Genomic DNA, 15,232 nt, shown 5'->3' with positions numbered 1-15,232 from the left:
AAAAACCATCTTAGTCTTTTAGTGGAGTACTTTTCAGCCATTACTTTAGGTCAGTGTTTCCCAAACTTGGGCCTCCAGCTGTTTTTGGACTACAACTCCCATCATTCCTAGGTAACAGGATGTGGTCAAGGATGATGGGAGATGTAGTCCAAAAACAGCTGGAGGCCTAAGTTTGGGAAACACTGCTTTAGGTGATAGGGTTTTCTTAACTTGTTCACTGAGGATTCACAAGAAGCGATTCACCAGAAGTGAATTGTCGCCTGAAGGTTGCCTGGGGTGGTTTTGCTACTCAGGTGGTTTCGATGCATTCCTGTTGTGAACAATTTTATTGCTGGGTAATTTCTGTGTGACAGGAGTATATCAGGCGACAGCTAGAAGAGGAGCAGCGGCACTTGGAAATTCTTCAGCAGCAGCTGCTCCAGGAGCAGGCCATGTTACTGGTAACGCACCTGTATCTGTTTTTGTTCAGTAGCAATAGGTTTTTTTTCCCTTTGGCTGGTGTCCCAGGCTTCTCCCAGTTGGACACAACTGAGCTTTACTGTATGCATAATAGAACTTGGAACAAAAGCCATTTATGTCATAGCGCATTGGGTTGGCAGGCACATGTGAAAATTACTGTATCACAGTGCAATAAGAGTAGATTTATGTTTTTAAAGTTGGGGATATACTGGCTTGGTAGTCAAGTTTTTTTGTTTTTTGTTTTTTGTTTTTGGAACAGCCCTCCTTAGAATAACGAGAGTGCAGACCATAATATTTATTCTTCTTATTATTAAACACTGAATATAAAGGTCAGGTTGTTGTCGCCTTTCCTCTTCCCTTCCCCTACCTCGCCTCCAAAAATACACTGTCCTTCAAGATTACACTTGATTGCTCATCTTTTAAAAAATAATTTAATTAATTAAAGCGCCACTGTTCCTGTAGGTTTCCAGTCTTGCTCAGGTTAGCATAAAACATCGCCAAGAAAAAAACCAATACCAAAACCCAATACGTGCTCCTTGGGGTCCAGTTTTAATGGTTGGTACACACGGTTGCATTGTAGCAACAGTATACCCTTGGTATTCACGTCTTGAATGCTGACCTGTTTTCTCAAAGGAGTACAGATGGCGGGAAATGGAAGAGCACCGACAAGCAGAGAGGCTGCAGCGCCAGTTGCAACAGGAGCAGGCGTATCTCTTGTCGCTTCAGCATGACCATAGGCGGCAACAGCAGCAGCAGCAGCAACAAGAAAGGAATAAACAAAATTACCTTACTCCTGAGCCTAAATCCCATTACGAGCCTTCTGAAAGACCACGGGAGGTAACTGATGTCTCAAGGCTTTGAAATTTAGCAAGCGTTCTTCAATGCTTATTCATTTAAAACAGGGACGTCCAACTCCCAATAGACTGCGATCTACTCACAGTATAAAAAAACTGGCAGTGATCTACCCATTGTCGTTGGATGGAACACAGTTGTTGAGCTTTTTTGGGAAAGCCAGAGTTGTGGAACTTTTTTTTTTTAGGAGGACAAAGTTGTTGAGCTTCCTTTTCTTTTTTGGTGTGTGTGTGTGTGTGTGTGTGTGTGTGTGTGTGTGTGTGTGTGTGAAGGAGATCACTGAGGGGCCAAAGATATACCAGGAACACCCTGTGATCTACCAGTAGATCACAATCTACCTGTTGGACATGCCTGATTCAAAACATTTATGCTCCATATATAGATGATAGATAGATAGATAGATAGTCCAATGAACTCAAGGAGGACTACATAGTTCCTCTAGTTTATTTACAATTATTATTTATTTATTATTTATTTATTATTTATTTACAATTATTTATTACAGTTATTCTGCAAAGTAACTGAATCCGCTGCCTTTGCAGAGATTCCCAGTCCTGGATGCTGAATAGCATTGGGAACCAGTGTGCTTCAGAGGTTACACCCCTGGAAAAATGGGACTATGATTCTGTGATTCTTTTAAAGTCTTTTAGGATTGGATCTATTTCTGCCCATTCTGTATGCGAGTGACCATTATATCATTTTGCAGCAATAGATTCCATATATGTGTGTAATTTCATGTACATTATATGGAGAATGCCGCTACCAACCCTCTGGAGGAACCGAGTGTGATGAATACACAGTAGGCAAGGATCAGAGGTGGGCTGATTTTTCAGTTTTTCAGCCATTCTTGAGCTTCTCATTGAGAAACTGATAAACCTTCTAAGGGACTCCTGGGATTTCATGCACACACTTTGCAAACCTTTGCAGTGGATCATTATGTAGAAACACTGTTGTTCTATTAGCACCGTTTCCCCCCATTTCTGGCCGTGTGTGTGTGTGTGTGAGAGAGAGAGAGTAGTTGTTGATATATAGATATATCGTGTTTCTCATAAAATAAGACGTACCTATAAAATAAGCCATGGCAGGATTTTCATGTGTTGAAAAAATATAAGACATACCCCAAAAACAAACAGTAGTGCTAGCCGCAGTTCTGGGGGGCACCAAGGAAGAGGAAGAGGCCTGTCGGGTTGGGGCCTGGAACCGGATGCTGCCACTGCTGCAGCCCCGCCAAAACACCCAGCAGCGTGCACTGCGTGGAGCCCTGAGCCAGCGGGACCCAGCAGCGCGCCCGCTGAAGCGCTGACAAAGCGCCCAGCAGCGCCACGCAGAGCTCCCCAAGCCAGCGGGACCCAGCAATGATCTGTACCACTTTGAATCCTCCTGCTGCTGCGGTTCAGGGTGCTCTGCGCAGTGCTGCTGGACGCTTTGTCGGTGCTTCAGCAGCAGCAGCAACAACCAGTTCCGGGCGCTGAGCCGTGGCAGGAAGAGGAGGATACTTGCCAGGTTGGCGCCGCGAGTGACCCGAGCCAGCGGGACCCTGCTGACAAAGTGCCCAGCAGCGCTGCGCGGAGTGCCCTGGGCCTCCGGGAGCCAGCAGGAGGAGGAGGAGGATGCCTGCTGGGTTGGCGCCCAGCCGCGGAGCGCCCCGAACCTCCGGGAGCTGGCAGGAGGAGGAGGAGGAGGAGGCCTGCCACGCGCCCCGAGCCAGCAGGACTCAGCAGCAGCAATGCTGGCCGCGGCAGGAGGAGTACCATACAGTACTTACCGCTAATAAAAAAAAAAATAAGACACCCCCCGAAAATAAGCCATGGCCTTATTTTCTTGAGTAAAATAAATATAAGACAGTGTCTTATTTTAGGAGAAACATGGTGTGTGTATATATAATATATATAGTCTAGTAGCACCTTAGAGACCAACTAAGTTTGTTCTTGGTATAAGCTTTGTAGCTGATGTAACTTTTGCAAAGTTTTGTCATACCTGGTATTCTTTGAAATCCCACGAAAGCCGCAGACAATCTTCCCATTCAAATGTGGCCGTGCAAGTCCAGCTCACATACTTTTTTTGGTTTTTCTTTCAGGTTGACGATAGATATAGGAAAAATAACCAGGGCTCCCCTGAAGCACAGTCTAAACAGACGAGCAAAGTGTTGGAGCCACCAGTGCCTTCAAGATCAGAGTCCTTTTCAAATGGAAATTCCGAGCCCGTTCAGCCTTCACTGCAAAAGCCAATGGAACCACAGGTAAAGGCAGAAAAGGTCTCTGGGAGAAGTATGTGGGAAGCTGATGAATGACCGAGAGGGATGGAAAGCCACAGATACAAAGGATGAACGTGAGGATGACTGTATCTTGGAAAACACGTTCATGATGTGTGAATGACTTGTAACTCCTGCGCTAAGCCAAGCTAGCTAACACTGCACTTTCACCTCCTTTTTTTCTTTTCTCTTGGTAAAACTTAAACTTACTCTGACTTCCTGCAGCTTTCCTTAAAAGTTCGGTGGATTGTAAGGAAGGAAAATGTGTTTTAGTGTATTCTGTTGAAAAACTTGCGATAAAATACAGAAACACTTGCATTCCGCCTGTTGACTTGATCTTTTGGAAGGACAGCGATGCCAGCAATTGACCCAGAATCTCGTTCCTTTTTAATGGTGGTTTCCCTTAAAATTCTTCCAATGACAGCTGAGTCATCTAGTGGCATGACTTAAGTAGCAAACTACTTATGGCAAAAAGAAAAAAAACCACTGAGTTGCACTTCTGCAATCAAGCAGACTCACTCCGTCTGTAAAAGCAGTCTTGGCCCAGACAGCCATGCAACCAGATCTCCAGGTGTAATTTCACCTTCATGACTGCTTTTGAGGGATCATTCCTTTGGCTACAAACAATATTTCACTGATATGTTCCCCTTTCATTATACTTAAGGATTAAAAACAAACAAACAGAGCAGGGTGACTGGGTTCCTAGTTGAATTCATTTCATGGGATTCTCTTTGTATATTTGTGGGTGACACCATATAGGTATAATATATTTTCAGAAGTAGCCATCTCTACCTTTTTAGCCTTGTTAAGGTACAAGCTATATACAAACAGGTTGTTGTTCACCTGTGTAACACAAGTGCAGAACCCCCTTTTATTTTGAGGTGATGAGTTAGAAGAAAGTAACTTGTTTTTTTGAAAACGTTAGCCATTTTTGTAAATATTTGGCTATTACATTTTAATAACTCTTTGAAAACCTGTACAGTGGCATAGGTTGTCAGTAGAAGCTCAAGAAGAAAACATTTCTAAATATCTCTAAAATGCAGTTTTAATATAATACATTTATGCTAGAAACGTGGGGCAAAACAAATTGGCTGCTTCAAATCACTATGTGAAATTGTGGTGGTGGTGTCAATTGGGATGGCATTTTACCCCCCTTTTAATTTCCTGTCTTCTTTGTCCTTGAACCACTTAGAATTCCTTAGTTTTTTCTAAGTTTGCAGTCTTACTCCATCTACTTGACTCCTGGGTTGGGTTCCTCATTCATTAGCTCCTCCTACACTCTGGCGATTTTGTACAATATCCCCTTATGACATTTTAATCTCGGCAACACATGATCCTTTTTTTCTGGATCTAAAAGAAGCTGGCCTGCAAACTGTTAAGAGCCTGTTGAGCTGAACATTCCATGCCGGTAGATCAGCCAAAATAATCAGGGACTTTATTGCCATAATCAGAATTTGAGACACCCACAATACTTGTTCTGAACAAACACACACATACATCCACTTTCTCACACTCTTGTTGCATTTAATTTTGCCCGTTGCTCACTGTGCTCAAGAGTTCTGTGATTACTTGTTTGTAGGGTGAGCTTGAATCTGGACTACTTCCCAGATTAATAGAAATGGGGTAAATTTGGAAGCATCGAGGAAAACATTTCCATTTCCTTTCAAAATATTTGGGGGGGGGAGAGAGGAAATTACTCTAGTGTGTTTATTTACTTTTTAAAAATGTCCTTAATGAGGTGTGCAGGCCGTGGTGGAAAAGAGTAATTTGTAAAATTATATATACCGTATATTCCGGCGTATAAGACGACTGGGCGTATAAGACGACCCACAACTTTTCCAGTTAAAATATAAAGTTTGGGATATACTCGCCGTATAAGAAATACGACCCCCAACTTTTGAGAAGATTTTCCTGGGTTAAAAAGTACAGTGGTACCTCGCAAGACGAATGCCCTGCAAGACGAATTTTTCGCAAGACGAATGTGTCTTGCGATCTGATGGTGACTCGCAAGACTAATTCGTTTTGTGAAAAATTCGTCTTGCAAATCACGGTTTCCCATAGGAATGCATTGAAATTTAATTAATGCGTTCCTATGGGCAAAAAAAGAATTTTCAATGCATTCCTATGGGAAACCGCGATTCGCAAGACGAATTTTTCGCAAAACGAAATGACTCGCGGAACGAATTAAATTCATCTTGTGAGGCACCACTGTAGTCTTATACGCAGGAATATAAAGTAAGTATATCCCCAAAAGAGGTGGCACTGAATCATTATTGCAAGGGTTCCCTTGGAGGGTTCAGAGTTAACTATGGATTTAAAGCTGTGCTTCCATAGTGTGTGTGGTCATATTTATGTGTTGTCTCTAATGTGCATCTCTAGCATAAATTAGCTGTGACACATACAATATGTGTATATTGTTTTTTTATACAGCATAGTGTATGTGCATGTATCATATATATGCGCGCGTGTGCACATATATAAATACATTGACTCCTGAAAATGTAAAGGGTGTCTTATTTTTGTTCTATGTGATTCTGTCTTAATGCCTTAAAAGCAACTTACTGCATGATCTAAAGATGCCGGCAAATTGTTTCGAAGCTAATATATACCGTACTTCTCCGTGTATAACACGCCCCCATGTATAACATGCCCCCTATTTTGGGGGGACTAAAAATTAAGAAAATGGGGGGAGATTGCACAGAGTTGTTGAGCTTTTTAAGGCACTAACACACACACACACACACACGTCGCAACAGCCTCCTAACGTCTGTCCCCTTGCCAGCAGAAGCAGCCTTTTGCCCGCCCAATTGCCGCAGCAACATCCAATCAACACTATCCGTTGCCGCAGACACCAATAACACACTGCAGACCATCTCCACCTCGCGGCATAAACCAATCCCACTTCACCCCCTAGGCAATTTTCAGTAAATTTCAGTAAAAACATGGAAAAGTACGGTATTTGCCAATATTATTTCATACTATTCCTTTTTGATTTGATACTTGGATTGAAAATTTTCATCCGGCATAGGTTGTGCGAGATGGCACCTGCCCTTACCTCTTCCCATTAATTTGTGTGCCCAGAGCATACACTCCCCCAAAAAACCTGATTTTATGTTCTCTGTGAACCTCCCTTGCTTTTAAGCTCGTATTGATTTTCAACCACATGCGTGCCTTACATCATATCCCAAGTTGTGCTTATCCCGCCACCCAAACACCCTCTTTGCCTTTTTTATTCTGTGTTTTGATTGGGGGTGGGGGGAGAGGCCCGTGTGAACGGAACGCATTGAATGTTCTATGTTTTGTTTTCTTCGTAAGGTACAGTGGTCCCACCTGGCATCTCTCAAGAACAATGTTTCCCCTGTCTCGCGGTCCCATTCCTTCAGTGACCCTTCTCCCAAATTTGCACATCACCACCTTCGCTCTCAGGACCCAAATCCACCTTCACGCAGTGAAGTGCTAAGTCAGAGTTCTGACTCTAAGTCTGAGGTACCCGACCCCACCCAAAAGGCCTGGGCTAGATCAGACAGTGACGAGGTGCCTCCAAGGGTAAGAAAGTAGAAAGACAGAATTTTGAATTTATTTGTTTTTTAAAACAAAAAGCAAAACAAAAGTAATGGAAGGCATGTGCTAGATTTTTAGCTAGTGAATTGCACACCCATAAGAATGACACTGGTATCAGAAACAGTACTTTAGGCAAGGAGGTCTCCCTCCCCTTCTTCAGCCAAGATGTTGCAGGAATTTCTGCCCTAACTTAACACAAAAAATGCCGTATGGGCGGTGGCTGCTATATAGAAGTAAAATATTATGCCAAGTGATGTAGAGAAGAAAGCTTATGATTAGGTGAAAGCTAACTCTTTGCCTCTAAATGGAATATCAGGCTTTAAACCAGTAGAGTTTCGTTGAGATATTTCTGTCCACAAAGAAAGTGTTTTCTTGCTTGGTTTACTTCTGTCAAATATAATCTTGCTTTCCCCCAGTTCTCTGCCTTCTACTGATCCATTACTAGGCACTTGTTGGCTCCTTAAGAGCTTAATTTCCTAAATTTCCCGTGCTATTATAGCAGATTGCTTTTTGCATCCCTTGCTTCAAAGTCCTGTGTTCTAAACCGTCATGGTAGTCTGTGAATGGGTATATGTGTTTGTTTGCTAGTTACCTGCTAAACTCTTACGTTCTTTCCAGCATCTTAGATGCAATCCAAAATGAGCTTAAGGACTCTAGTTGGTGAATTATTTTAGAACTATTTTGCTCAAAATGCCAGTGTTCTAATAATGTACCCCAATGCATTGTTGCAGCAACATTTTTTTTTATTTTTTATTTGCTATGCCGTGTTATCTGAATTGTTTACTCTTCCATGCAAGGTACCTGTGAGAACAACATCCAGATCACCTGTGTTATCTCGCCGAGATTCACCGCTGCAGGGCAGTGGACAGCAAAATAACCAAGCAGGTCAAAGAAATTCCACAAGGTTTGTGGTATTGGGTTTCCCACTTTGTCTATTGGGAGGAGCAGATTGGAATCCATTGTTCCCCAAAAACACTTGTAAGGCAGTTTCTGCTAGATCTGAGCAGCTCCTAAGGGCAGGTTTATACAGTCTCATATAGGAAGTTATCTCATGCCATTCAACTATAGTTGGTTTTCTTTTGGAACCACATCTAAAAGCATGTTCATAGGTAGTGGAGGTAAAAGGCTTTGAATGACTCTTAGTCAAGATGCACTGAGTGGGAGCCAACTCCCCCCAATTGCACCCACCTCTTCCTCTCACCTGTTGTCTATTCTCATGCTTCCTCCTCTTGGGATCGGTCCATAACACCTCTCAGTAGGAGAGCACAAGCCATGTGAAAGTTACTGCTTCTTCTCCTTGCTCCTCTCAGTAATTGCTCATTCAGAGAGGGCTACGAGGCTTATAGGGATTGGAAGTGGGCAATCTGCTGTGGCTTGATAATGCTGGCCCTGGACACTGGGCCTGTTCGTAGTGTTTGTCTGATTGTATCTCCAGCTAGAGACAACCTGAAAGCAATTGTGCATGTTCCATGAAGTGCTTGTTTGACTTAGAATCATAGAATTGCAGAGTTGGAAGAAACTTCAGGCATTTCAAGAATTCATTCTGACTACTCAGGAGAACGTGAGATTAGAACAACAACAACAACAACAACAACAACAACAACATAATTTATTATTTATACCCCGCCCATCTGGTTGGATTTCCCCAGCCACTCTGGGCAGCTCCCAACCAAATATTAAAAACACAATACAGCATTAAACATTAAAAACTTCCCTAAGCAGGGCTGCCTTCAGATTTCTTTTAAAAGTAAGATAGTTGCTAATTTCCTTGACATCTGATGGGAGGGCGTTCCACAGGGCAGGCAGCACTACGGAGAAGGCCCTCTGCCTGGTTCCCTGCAACCTCACTTCTTGGTTTGAGGGAACTGCCAGAAGGCCCTCGGCACTGGACCTCAGTGTCCGGGCAGAACAATGGGGGTGGAGATGCTCCTTCAGGTATACTGGGACGAGGCCGTTTAGGGCTTTCAAGGTCAGCACCAACACTTTGAATTGTGCTTGGAAATGTACTGGGATAGTGACAGAGGACTAAGAATGTCTTCCAGAAAAAAGAAGCATTGTTAAGGCCATAAAACAAAACATTAACCTTAAACAAATTTTTAATTTTTTTAAAAAAATTATTTTTATTTTTCCACATAGCAATATAGAACCTCGCCTGCTCTGGGAAAGAGTGGAGAAGCTTGTGCCAAGACCTGGGAGTGGAAGTTCCTCTGGTTCCAGCAATTCCAGTTCACAGCCCGGGTCACATCCTGGGTCCCAGAGCGGATCGGGAGAGAGATTCCGAATGAGATGTAAGACACGACGTTTTCTCTCTCTTTGTCCTTAGGAGGCTACAGATTAACCTGCATTCTTCTTTCATATTTGTTGGTTCACTCAGGCCAGGGGTGGCGAACCTTTTTGGCTCCCTGCAAGCCAACTTGCAACAGGTGGGCAGGACAACCTACCTGCCAGTCACATGACACCATTATGCCCACATATGATTGACAGCTGTCAGAATTCCTCCAAAGTGCCCAGCACCCACCAGACTGTGGGGCACTTGGAGTGTTGCCAGCCCTAAGCTTAGTGTTTGAGGAGAAGCTCCAATCATAGGGTTGGCAAGCTGCTACTTTCCCCCTCCCCATCAGCTAAATTTGCAAGTGTTGACTGAGCAAGCCAACGCCTGCAAAAAGTAGGTTTCTTCCTCTCCCCTAACCTGCCAACGGCTGATGAGGATGGGGTAGAAAGAAACTGGCTTTTTGCAAGCTGTGAGAGTGACTTGCAGCTGATGCCTGCAGACGGCAGCCTTTCACATAGGGCTTGCAAAGCACTTCTCTTTCTTCCCTACCCCAGGGAGAAAGTGCACAGCCAGCCATGGCAGGATTTAATCCCCTCTCAGCTGATGAGCAGGGATTTAAATCCTGATGCTTTGGCCGAAGATACCTGTTCCCTGCTAGGAACAGATGGGGCAGCCAGCGCAGAAATGGAACCCACCCTCCTTGCCCATAAGTACCAGCAGCCATTTGATAGGTGGGTGGGCATCAGGGGAAATGGCTTCATAGGCCTACTTCAGTGTTTCTCAAACTTGGGTCTTGATAACTGTTGTTGGACTACAATTCCCGTCATCTCTGACCACTGGTCCTGCTAGCCAGGGATGATGGGAGTTGTAGTCCAGCAAGAGCTGGAGCCCCAAGTTTGAGAAATAGTGGCCCAGCTGGTGGGCCAGGATTGGCCCACAGGTTGCAGGTTCCCCACCCCTGATTAATTAATTTAAGGTATCAGTGGAGATGGAGAAATAAGATGCATTGAAATATTAAAACTCCTATTGCTTTAACATTCCTCTTAATTTGCAGTTAACTAATTTGTTCTTTTCCTACCTCTTTTTGGTCTTTATTCATGTAGCATCGTCAAAATCTGAAGGTTCACCATCGCAACGTAGTGAAAATGCAACAAAAAAACCGGAAGAGAAGAAGGAAGCTTTCAGACCTAGCAAAACTGTGGTGAGGCTCTCAAACTATGTTACCTCCTCATCTGTGTCTGATACATAGCATAAAAGCTTGTCGTGTGAAGTTTTACATAAAAGACGGCCTACTGATACGTTTAAGGTGCAGGAGTGGAGAGTTAAGAAGGGGAAAAAGTTGGAAATGTTGGAAAGTTACATGAAAAAACTTATTTTCATATATTTTTTGTTAGATATTCACTCAAGTTAAATCATGTGAACAAACAAGCAACACCGTACCGAGTTAATACATTTTTTTGGAAAATATTTTTACTATTTTATTTCATTTTATTATTTGTACCACGCCCATCATGCTGGCGTTGCCCCAGCCTCTCTGGACACATGCCCAGTGCATTAATGCATATCCTGGAAAAAGTACACAAACCCTTCTAAATGGATAGTTTTCAATTTATTGAGGAGGTGTCCACATAGAAGCTTTCTGTACATGATGCTTCTCTTGCATTGCTTAAATCAGGCACCCCCAAACTTTGGCCCTCCAGATGTTTTGGACTACAGTTCCCATTATCCCTGACCACTTGTCCCCTTAGCTAGGGATCATGGGAGTTGTAGGCCAAAACATCTGGAGCGCCGCAGTTTGGGGATGCCTGGCTTAAATCTCTACTCAAAGTGAGCAGGACACTCTTCTATAGTTCAGTTTGCTAATAGGCAACATACCCGCATATACTTGAGTATGCCGACCCGAATATAAGCCGAGGCACCTAATTTTACCTCAAAAAACCGGGAAAACTTATTGACTTGAGTATAAGCCAAGGGTGGAAAATGCAGCAGCTACTGGTAAATTTCAAAAATAAAAATAAATACTGTCCTATGCCTTTCCCAGCTGTTGGCGGCGGGGTGGGGGGAGAAGCGACGAGGAAGGATCCCTTCCTCGCCTTTTCTCCCTCCCCGCCTCCTCGCACAGAGCAGGCATAGGACGGGGGTTCGGAGAGTTGCAGCGCAGCACTTCTCCGAACCCCCGGTCCTGTGCCTTTCTCCGCCGCCTCCCGCCTCACTCAAATATAAGCCGAGGGCGGCTTTTTCAGCACATTTTTGGTGCTGAAAAAGTAGGCTTATACTTGACTATATATGGTAGTTCTATATTTGTAATAGTAAGAGCTATCAGATTTGCAACAATCCTAGCTATCTATGGCAAGAAGCTGCAATTCCAGTAACCATTTGATAGCCATTTCTGAAGTACATAAAATTGCCATATTTGAATTTTTATTTTATCCTGTTTTTGGAAAATGAAGTTGCTGGAAATAATAGAAACGTGGCTGCGAAGAGTTTTAGAATATACTGGTAGAAGAGATGGTAGTTGCGCTGGACTAGGCTAGTTCCCTAAATGTTCCCCTGTTGCTTCCTTCCCAAAGCCCAGGAAGCTTCTGCCTGGCTTAGGGAAGGAGGTGTAATGCTCTGTGGTCCAAGAGCCCGCTGCCACCTTCCTAATATGTAGTTCCGTCCTGAAATTATGAAGACATAAGTTCTCTCTGAATTGTTAAGATGCATCCTGTACTGTAGCACCAGGCACACAAGCTGTGCTCTTACTGTCTGCAAAGGAAATAGCTGTAGCTCTTAACTATACAAATTAGATCAAAGAAACTGAAGAAAGTCTGCATGTGGCAAAGCCAATTACAAGGATTCTTGCTTGGACGGTCTGTGAAAGTGTGTCGTTAGTATAGTACAGGCATCCCCAAACTGCGGCCCTCCAGATGTTTTGGCCTACAACTCCCATGATCCCTAGCTCGGCGTTTCTCAACCTCTGTACCGCGGCACACTCGTGGCGTGCGGCGACGAGAAGGGCGATTTGCATTGTCACGTGCCTGGCGGCCGCCAATACGCAGCACTAACCCGCCGGAAAGGAAGCTGACCGGGTCACGACGCAGAGCGAGCGCAGCTCTCAACAGCCACCACCATGGGAGGGTGGTTTTAGACAAACTTAAATAAGCTGGCTGGATGAGCTCAACCTGAAACTTGCTGAGCAAAGGATTGTGCTGGCAGAGAAATCAGCGGCTTGCGAAGCCTTATTACAGGAGATTGCAACCAACACAGCAATTGGCAAGTGTTTCTTACAGTCATAATTATATAGTCAATATAGGGCGGCACAGAGTTAATTTTTTTAACTTTTTTAATGGTGGTGTGCCTTGGCCCAAAAAAGGTTGAGAAACACTGCCCTAGCTAACAGGACCAGTGGTCGGGGAAGATGGCAATTGTAGTCCAAAACATCTGGAGGGCCAAAGTTTGGGGATGCCTGGTATAGTACAAGCTTTTTGCTGCCTTGGCCTGGTGACCATTAGTTACTGGTTGGCTGTCAGAAGGAGATGATAACCCTGAGCAAGCGTTCTTCTCTTCAAACAAATGGCAAGGCACAGCTAACAACTACTTCTAGAATTGGACTGAAAACTCCTGCTTTTTCAAAGTACAGTGGTGCCTCGCTTAACGAATGCCCTGCTTAACGAAATTTCCGCTTAATGAAAGGATTTTTCGAGCGGAGGTTGCCTCGCTAGACAAATTCGTTTTATGAAAAATTCGTCTAGCGAATCGCGGTTTCCCATAGGAATGCATTGAAATTCCTATGGGCAAATTTTTTTAAAAAAAAATTTCAATGCATTCCTATGGGATTCGCTAGACAAATTTTTCGTTATAAGAAAAGACCCATGGAACAAATTAAATTCGTCTAGCGAGGCACCACTGTACAGTGTTCTTCATTTTAAATGAATATTGGCTATCAAAATGCATCACTGAAACAGAGCAACAATGATACCATGAGTAAAATGCCACATAACAACTCTCTTTGTGTTGTTCCTTCCGAATATCTAGCAGAGCCTTTCAAGTTGTCCCCTTCATGTTACAGTTTTCCTAACGCGTGTATGTGTAGAATGGTTGAAAAGGCAAGTCTGTTATCTCTCACCACGGTCCTGATTCCTACTCATAATATTGTTGTAGCTCATTGTTTTGAGTCCTATTCCTTTGTTCCTAAATGGCAGTTTTTGAGCAAGCTAGTGATGCAGCTTTAGCACCTTGAAGTACCTAAAGTAGCTGGATTTATTTTCTTCCTATACTAATCTTGTGTTGTAATGTTTGTTTCCCCCAATTGCACTCCATTCACTCTTGCCCTGATGTCAATTTGCTGAACCTGTTCGTATGACTGGTCTTCAGGGAGAAGTGGTAAGCAGCCAGCTGTTAGCTTAATGCTACTGAGAGCAATGAACCCTCTTGCCTTTGTAATTATTATAACATTTGCACAGCTTTGCTCCGGGACACCTTGGGTGATATCCAACAGTGGGGCATTCCACACCAAATCACCTGACTTGCGACCGTGCTCTCACGACTCAGATTCTCTTCAAAAAAATAAATAAATGAGATAACCTCAAATTATTTTTTAAAGATATTTTGGTCCAAAATTGGGCGCATAATTTTTTTTATTTTTTTTTATTTTCGCATGATTTAAGCTAATGCAATTTCTGCCTCAGCTTAGAAAGAAACCTCCTGTTTCGCTTATTTTTCAACCAATTGGGCTTATTTTGGTATCAAAATAAAGCGAACTGTGGTCTCTTTCAAAATAAGGTGTAAAATGGTATTAAGCACCATAGAAAACCATCACCGACCATTCAAAGTGAATTTTTGTCATTTTATTCCCAGTAGATTCAATAAGCCATAGCGCGCAAACCACAACTAACACATGTATCATACTTTTTTTGTAGAATGGGCTAACCATGTACTTGTTATGTTTTAAAAATAAGAAGGGCTTTTTTGTGGTTATAAAATAAATTGATTCCGAAGTAAAAAAAAAAAAATCACATTTTTTTTTGGTACAGGTTTAAGGTCTCTTTGAGCCTGAAATTACTCACACATTTGTGAGAATAGTTAAAATTGTGCTCTCTTATGTTACAATGTCATTTGATATATTTTAAAAAGCAAGTTTTATTGATTATTTAACAAAAACAAAATACGTCTCGGAGCCTTTTCTGAAATAATAGCATGGGCGTTTAAATCAAAAGCATCAGCTGTGACTAAATAGATCCAGCTTTTGGAACCCGAAATGGGCAGTGTCACCCATCTACTTGCAGCCTTTTCTGCAGCTGGTCACCATGTGCTTTTCCTTCTGCTCCTTCTAGAATTTAACTGATTTGGCAAAGGAATTACGGGCAGTCGAGGATGTGCGGCCTCCACATAAAGTGACTGATTATTCATCATCCAGTGAAGAGTCGGGAACAACTGATGAAGACGATGATGACATAGAGCAGGAAGGAGTTGATGAATCTACTTCGGGACCAGAAGATGCTAGAGCAGTGTTAGTTCTCCTTTCCCTCTCTTCCTGATGTGATGTATTAATGGAGCTTTTGCTTACAAGGCCATTTCATTTTGTGAATTCTGGTAGGGCTTCCCATACTGTTTTCAGGTATGGAAATTGTGATTTGTGAAAGGTGTTTGACCATTGCGATCTTTTAGTTCTTCTCTAATTCTGTGATCCTATATAATATAGGATTGTGTGTGTCTCCTTCCATAATATAAACATAGGCAATCTGCTATATAAGGGTTCACAATATCCTATAATAGGAAAATGAATATATCTTGAAGATGTGGATAAAGCAAGATGAATAGATAAGTGAGAAGTGCACATTTTGAAGGCATCAGTA

The 15,232-nt window shown here is 42.9% G+C and overlaps 1 protein-coding gene across 4 annotated transcripts in view; it reads left to right on the top strand.

The window, feature by feature from the left end:
- MAP4K4 (mitogen-activated protein kinase kinase kinase kinase 4) overlaps nt 1–15,232 on the top strand; it is a 132,934-nt gene that overhangs the window by 97,749 nt on the left and 19,953 nt on the right. For 2 of the 4 annotated variants that reach the window (XM_035116245.3, XM_035116240.3), the window contains exons 14-22: nt 354–440; nt 1,093–1,296; nt 3,389–3,550; nt 6,878–7,108; nt 7,921–8,027; nt 9,260–9,411; nt 10,499–10,596; nt 13,752–13,760; nt 14,711–14,886. In XM_035116245.3, coding sequence (XP_034972136.1) covers nt 354–440; nt 1,093–1,296; nt 3,389–3,550; nt 6,878–7,108; nt 7,921–8,027; nt 9,260–9,411; nt 10,499–10,596; nt 13,752–13,760; nt 14,711–14,886 — 1,226 coding nt within the window. The remainder of the gene's footprint in view (nt 1–353; nt 441–1,092; nt 1,297–3,388; nt 3,551–6,877; nt 7,109–7,920; nt 8,028–9,259; nt 9,412–10,498; nt 10,597–13,751; nt 13,761–14,710; nt 14,887–15,232) is intronic. The other 2 variants (XM_035116248.3, XM_035116247.3) reach the window with 1 other exon arrangement.

This window comes from Zootoca vivipara, chromosome 4, assembly GCF_965207765.1.
Source record: "Zootoca vivipara chromosome 4, rZooViv2.hap1.1, whole genome shotgun sequence".
Lineage (NCBI taxonomy): Eukaryota > Metazoa > Chordata > Lepidosauria > Squamata > Lacertidae > Zootoca > Zootoca vivipara.
Note: the sequence above shows the minus strand (reverse complement) of the source record. Positions and strands in the feature narration are given on the sequence as shown.